The 6,000-nt window shown below is 39.5% G+C and overlaps 1 protein-coding gene across 4 annotated transcripts in view; it reads left to right on the top strand.

Annotated features, from left to right (window-relative positions):
- The first annotated feature begins 3,202 nt into the window (after positions 1–3,202).
- The window catches only part of C4H8orf48 (chromosome 4 C8orf48 homolog), a 31,747-nt gene continuing 28,949 nt past the window's right edge, over positions 3,203–6,000 (top strand). For 2 of the 4 annotated variants that reach the window (XM_015860530.2, XM_032444597.1), the window contains exons 1-3: positions 3,203–3,310; positions 4,073–4,331; positions 5,427–5,552. In XM_015860530.2, coding sequence (XP_015716016.1) covers positions 4,082–4,331; positions 5,427–5,552 — 376 coding nt within the window. In that variant the 5' untranslated portion in view covers positions 3,203–3,310; positions 4,073–4,081. The other 2 variants (XM_032444596.1, XM_032444595.1) reach the window with 2 other exon arrangements.

Raw genomic sequence — 6,000 nt, 5'->3', positions numbered from 1 at the left:
ATTACTCTCACCTGTGCTCCCACAGCTGCCCCAACACTTGCCTCAGCTGATTAATCAGAGGTTCAGGCTGTGATTACCAATTTCCCATACAGCTGTGTTTTTACAAGAGACAGATGAATACGTGATGGGTTAACAGAGTGTTGATAGGAAATGCTATGATTTCTAATTGAAGGCATTCACTGAGGTGTCAAAATGACTCATCAGTTTGAAATACATACTGAACGAGTCCCAAGAGCCGGCTTATTACTGAGGAAAACTGATTGATAAGTCTAATATCAATCTATCCTAGGAGTTCACCTTTCCTTTAGAAATTTCTTTCCACAACTCTGGGAATTCCTCAGGATAGTTCACATTAAATTCATTAAACAAACTTAACACAAAGAGAAAAAGGAAATGAAAATCTCAAACATTTACTGTAGGAGTTTCTGAGATTTCTTCTAATACATTAATTAATTTAATGTTCAGAAATGAACCCAACCAGCTCAGCTTCTTTCCTGCTCTTTAGGTAGAGGATTTCCCATAGCCCTGCCTGTTCCTAAACAGGCCTTTATGTTTCTGGTGAGGAGTTTGTATGTTTATGTATGTATATACATACATACACATGAATAGACATTTTGTAATCCTGGCTAATTGAACTTTTTTGTATTTCCAGATGTTTTCCTATATGGTTACTGTAATTCATTGCAGTTATTGCAGTGACAATCTGCAGTCTATATATGCAGTCTGCGCTACAATGCACCCAAACACTGGGAAAGTGGATGTTGCTATTTAATAGCACATTCAGACACACAGTGAGTAAGAGTAATTATCCATCTTAAAGTACAAAGCAAAATTAGGAAGATGGATTGTAATTATGCTAATTGAAATCTAGCCCGTGCCCCAGTAACAAACATTGGAAATACAGCTGGGGCTTCTTTGCAGTCATAAGTGTTACTTACTATTTGGGTATTCCACTGGAATACAACGCTGTACAGCAACTCAGAGAACCAACGTGTACAAAAACTTGTCAGGAACAGACACTTGTCACACTCTTCACAACCTGGCAGTTCATAACATATTCCTCCCCAAGGTGGTTACCAGGTCTGACACAGATGAAATTATACCTGCTTGCAGAGATGCTGTAAGGACAAGACTGTTAGAGAGTTTATCTTTGTTTCTCAAGATTTTCAGTCCTCTTTTCTCTACCTGGAAGCCTAGTGAAAATACAGCTAATCATGGTTTCCTACTATGATGCAGAGCATAAACAGTAAGAGCTATGAATAAAATCAGATCTGAAATACATTTTTGTTCTGCCTATAGAACACAGCTTATGGTTTTCATTTAACTTATTTAAACTTATACGGCAGCAGTCACTAATAACACTTCATTTGTATGCGCACTTTTGATCTGACGTGGATATCAGCCAGTCACTAACAACTTGAAGCAAGAGATCAATCCATTTCCTCATTAGAGATGTGAATTAATGGGAACTGAAACGGCCATTTTAAAAGCAGCAGGACCTAGACAATGACTTCTTTAGATGCCCTGTGCCCCTAAAGTTTTTTGTTTGTAAAACAATTCATTCTTACCAGTGATTTATGGCGTCTAGGTGCTACTTGGCAGTGCTTTCAATGTCTGTGCTGATAAAGGAAAGAACCTTTACTGTATCGTGAACCATCAACATCTTGCTCTTGAAAATTTTAGAAGAGTTCTTGCATTTGTCCTTCATATTTACACTGTCTAAGCAGGCCCCTCAAAATACCTGCATTTTTGTGAAGAGTAAGGCTTTAGAAGCATCTCATTAATGACTCACGTCAGCTTTACCCACCAGCAGAATATGCTTAATTCTATTGGCCTCGCACCATAATTCTCCAAATGGGTACTGAAGCTTACTGTGACAGCCCAATTAGTTCTGCTGGCAACATTAATGAGATTCTTATTATGTGAGAAACACACCTAGCAAGTATGAATTCTTATGCAGCCCTCCGGTTAAAAGTATTATTACAACTTTCATAGAAGAAGGCGTCAAAGCCATCACAAAGAAATGCAATTGCATTTAAATTTAATATAACATATGATAAAGAGAAGAGCTGGAGTAAAATCCTGTCGCTGCTTCTCACACAATGTTATTTTATGGCTCTATATAGGACCAACACCATTACGTTAGCCATTGGAACTCTTAATACTTTCTGACACAACTGGGTTGGTCCATCTATTTTCACCTACAAATCCTTTAAAAACAAATACTGGATCAAATAATTGTACTGTTCAACATATTAACTTCCCAGCCAGCAACGAGAGGAACAGAAGTGATGAAGTGCCCTGTTTTAGGGAAGATGAGTTAAAAGATTTATTTGTATCCTGGGCTTCAAATCAAATGCCTTTAATATTAGGATCACACTTTCCACTGAATAAATGTCAAGGAAATAAACTTGATAGGACAATATATTTTCCATGCTCTAAAATTATGAATTTTAAAAAGGAGTGAGAAAATGAAACTACAAAGTCTTTAACCTCGAGGGAATAAATTCAAATATCAACCAGGTCAGTAATAATCTAATGTCAACTGTTACCATAAAAAGTGGACAGTGATAAATAATGAAGTATCAAGCTGACAGGGAGGCAGTTAGAGGGAACCGGATCTGTGCTATTCTTTTTCTGTGATATTCTCTGTGTATCTTGATTAGAATTTCAAGGAAAAGGTAATGTTCCTCCCTATGCTATTTCACAATCATTTACAACCCAGAGCATGAAAACTGCCAGCCTACCTCTTTAGATCCTCCCAGAAAGTGTTGGTATTCAGTTCGGGTGCTTGCTGGCCTGTTTGCAACATTACTTTCCTGAGAAGAAAGATGTAACATAAAGCAATCAATAAAAGGTGAATCTTTAGTTCGGAAAGGTTTAGTACATAATGCAGATTTGGCTTATCTAAAGAGCTGCTATTTTCTTGATTACATTTTTCTCCTTCCTTACACTGACAGACTAAATAAATAGCTGTTTTATGCAGATCTCTGCTCTGATTGCTATTCAGTTGGCTCAGGGTGGGTAATTACCTCCGATCACTACTCTAATTTGTATTGATGGGGAATATGAAATTATTTTTGTTTCTTGAAAAGGACCGGCACCAAGCAGCAAAACACCGAATGCTATAACATTTAAACAACGTGAACTGTTCATTCCTCTTACACTGGCTGCCCAGAGAGGCGATGGATGGCGGAGTGGGGCGGGCCTCGGCCGGGGCTGGGCCTCGTATCGTTCGTTCCCTGTTGGGCCGGAGAGGGAGGGGGAAGGGAGGAAAAGCTGTTTATTCGCTGTGTATAAGCCTGCATCCGTAAGTACAGCGCTCGGGCTGTGAGGGAAGGCCCCAGCGTGTGATTGCGGCATTCTGAAGGGGATTTGCCATTTAAAACGTAGATTAATAATTGAAGGGAAAACTGCGTCTTCCGCGGTGGGGCTTTAACGGGTAAACGGATGTGGAAGGCCCTACTGAGGGAGCTCTGGATCACTGGGCTGAAGTCAGTTGTACAGGCTTTAAGGAGACAAAGTGCCAAGTCCTGCCCTTTGGTCACAACAACCCCTAGTAGTGCTGCAGGCTTGGGGCAGAGTGACTAGAAACAGATCTGAGGGTGTTAGTTGACAGTCAGCTGAACAGGAGCCAGAGGTGTGCCCAGGTAAATAAGGCGGCCAGCAGCATCCTTGCTTGCATCAGAAATAGTGTAGCCAGCAGGAGCAGGGAGGTAATTGTATCTGTGTACTCAGCTATAGTGTATGGGAACTGTTGGGTCACAGGCTGAACCAGTGATTGATTGAGCACCTGGTCAAGGAGTTTGGCAGTGCTCGATGGTAATTGTTACTGTCTGCTTACCCAGCAGATTTCAATGATATATGACTTAGATCAGCAGTAATGCTTTCAGGGGTGTTGCACTGATGTAACACGTTAAGTAGTTATTTCATCTGCCTGTTTTGGTGGCTAAATAGAATTTGAGCTGAGCTGTAATATTTGTCCATATGTCCCCCATAGCTATAAGTAATTCAGTTGCTCTTCCTGTGTAACTGAACCTGCAATATGCTTTTATTCTGTTTTTATTTGTAGTGTCGCACCATGTCTACTGCCTCATCAGATGGCCTCGGTGACTATGAAAAGCAGCAGAAGGAACTGAGCAGGAGTTATGATAGCTCTGTTCTTGACTATTCAGAAGACACTTGGGATCCCTCCAGTGAGGAAGAAGTCACCAGCTGCCAGTGTGAGAGCAACTCATCTGAGCTGCATTGTCCCATAGAAGATACAGAATGTCGTGCTGTGTTGGATCCATGGGAAAGCACATTGTGGTTGGCAGGCCAAAGTCACGCAGGTATGGAGAGCTTACCGTACTTCAGACCTATCTCTTATAGTTTTAGATCTGTGCAGTGGAAACTTGAATTCACAAGAAATGTGAAAACTGTATGGAGTGGAAATCAGTGCTTAAAAAGATTGAAAAATGTTATTAATGCTCTGGTGTCTTATTCATGCTACATTTGTGTAATTGCACAGTGTCTAAATGGATTAGATTGAACGGTTTGGCTTGTAATACTTGGTTTTCACAAATGATGGGGTTTATTAAACCTTTTTCCTGGATATACAACATTTTGAAATCAGTCCATGTCTAACCATTGAAATCCTTGTTTTTGCCATCCAGAAGCATGTACTAGGAGGAATTGGTTTAGTTTGTAGAGGTGCTTTGAATTTTTATGAGGTTAATATTCCATAAAACTACAGAGTCTTCTGAATACCTGTTAAATGAAAAACTACGTAATAACGCATAGAAAAAATATTTTGGGAACTTGATAGCTTTCTGCAGTTGACACCTTATAGAGAACAGCATATATAAATAACTATGTAAAACCTATTATGCTCATGTCCCCGTATCTTCCTTTATAAGCCTACTGAATTTGCTATTGCTATGCTGAAAACAGATTAGAGAAGACAGATACTGTCTGGAACCGTGTCGTAATTACCTTTCTGTCAGTGGCACTGAGTTTTTCAGACCTCTTAAGTCTTTTGTCTTTTCCAAGTTCAGTTCACCTCTGCTCCCATGAGTATTTGTATTGCCACAAATGAGGAGCCTATGCAGGCCTTGATCAAGGTTAAGTTAGCACTGTGGACATAATGGAATGTGTGAGTCTCTTCTTTCCAGCTTATCCTATAATCTCTCAGTAGAGGGATTCAAAATGAGCAGTGAGAGATACTTCTATGGGGCAGAAACTCCCTTGGTTTTTCAACCTGAAGTTGTTGATATCAATTATAAAGTCCAGTGGCTTGAGGCTTCTTTTTCTGCACCATGGAAAAATCAGCCATGGTCAAGTGGAGAATTTGCCTCTCGGTTTAGCAGTGTTGATTTTTTATTTTATTTATTTATTTGTTTTTACAATATATGTTCAAATATAACTTTTATTTTTTCTCATTGTAGAAGAGCTGTCTGAAGTAGTTGATTCTGCAGCTGCAGAAAGAGATTTTGTTGGAAAATGTATTGGTGTCCTAAAAAATAAGGAAGCAGGCATTAAACAAGAAAGATTGGTCCTCGATACTCATGCTGGTGAGTTCACTAACTTAGGTAGAGTTGATAGTTCTCCTTTTGACAGAGGGGGATCAGAATTTCATGTACAAGCTTTCAAAGATAAGCCAGGTAATTAAGCAGACCTAATTAGCCAGGTATATAGAGCTTCTCTTTTCTGCTTTCTTGGAAGAAAACAGTTTGTCTGCTGTAACACATAGGTTTGCTGCTCCTGATGCAGAGACATTTTACTGCTCATGTGTTATTACAAGGTATGGATAAATCTGTAGCAATTTAAAGTGGGGCCAACTTTCCTTTAACTGTAAAATCTCAGTTTTACTGGGCTGTCCATTATTTTCTCTCCAGCTGTACTGGGGGTGTGTTTTCTCCTTAAAAATAAAGATACTTTCAGAACACGTGAAATGTTTTCACCCTGCAGATCGTTTGTGTTAATTATTGAATCAGTTGTTTGCCGTTTTACATAAGTTGC

Source organism: Coturnix japonica, chromosome 4 (genome assembly GCF_001577835.2).
Source record: "Coturnix japonica isolate 7356 chromosome 4, Coturnix japonica 2.1, whole genome shotgun sequence".
NCBI lineage: Eukaryota > Metazoa > Chordata > Aves > Galliformes > Phasianidae > Coturnix > Coturnix japonica.
The sequence above is the reverse complement of the archived record's forward strand: the minus strand, read 5'-3'. Positions and strand labels throughout refer to the sequence as shown.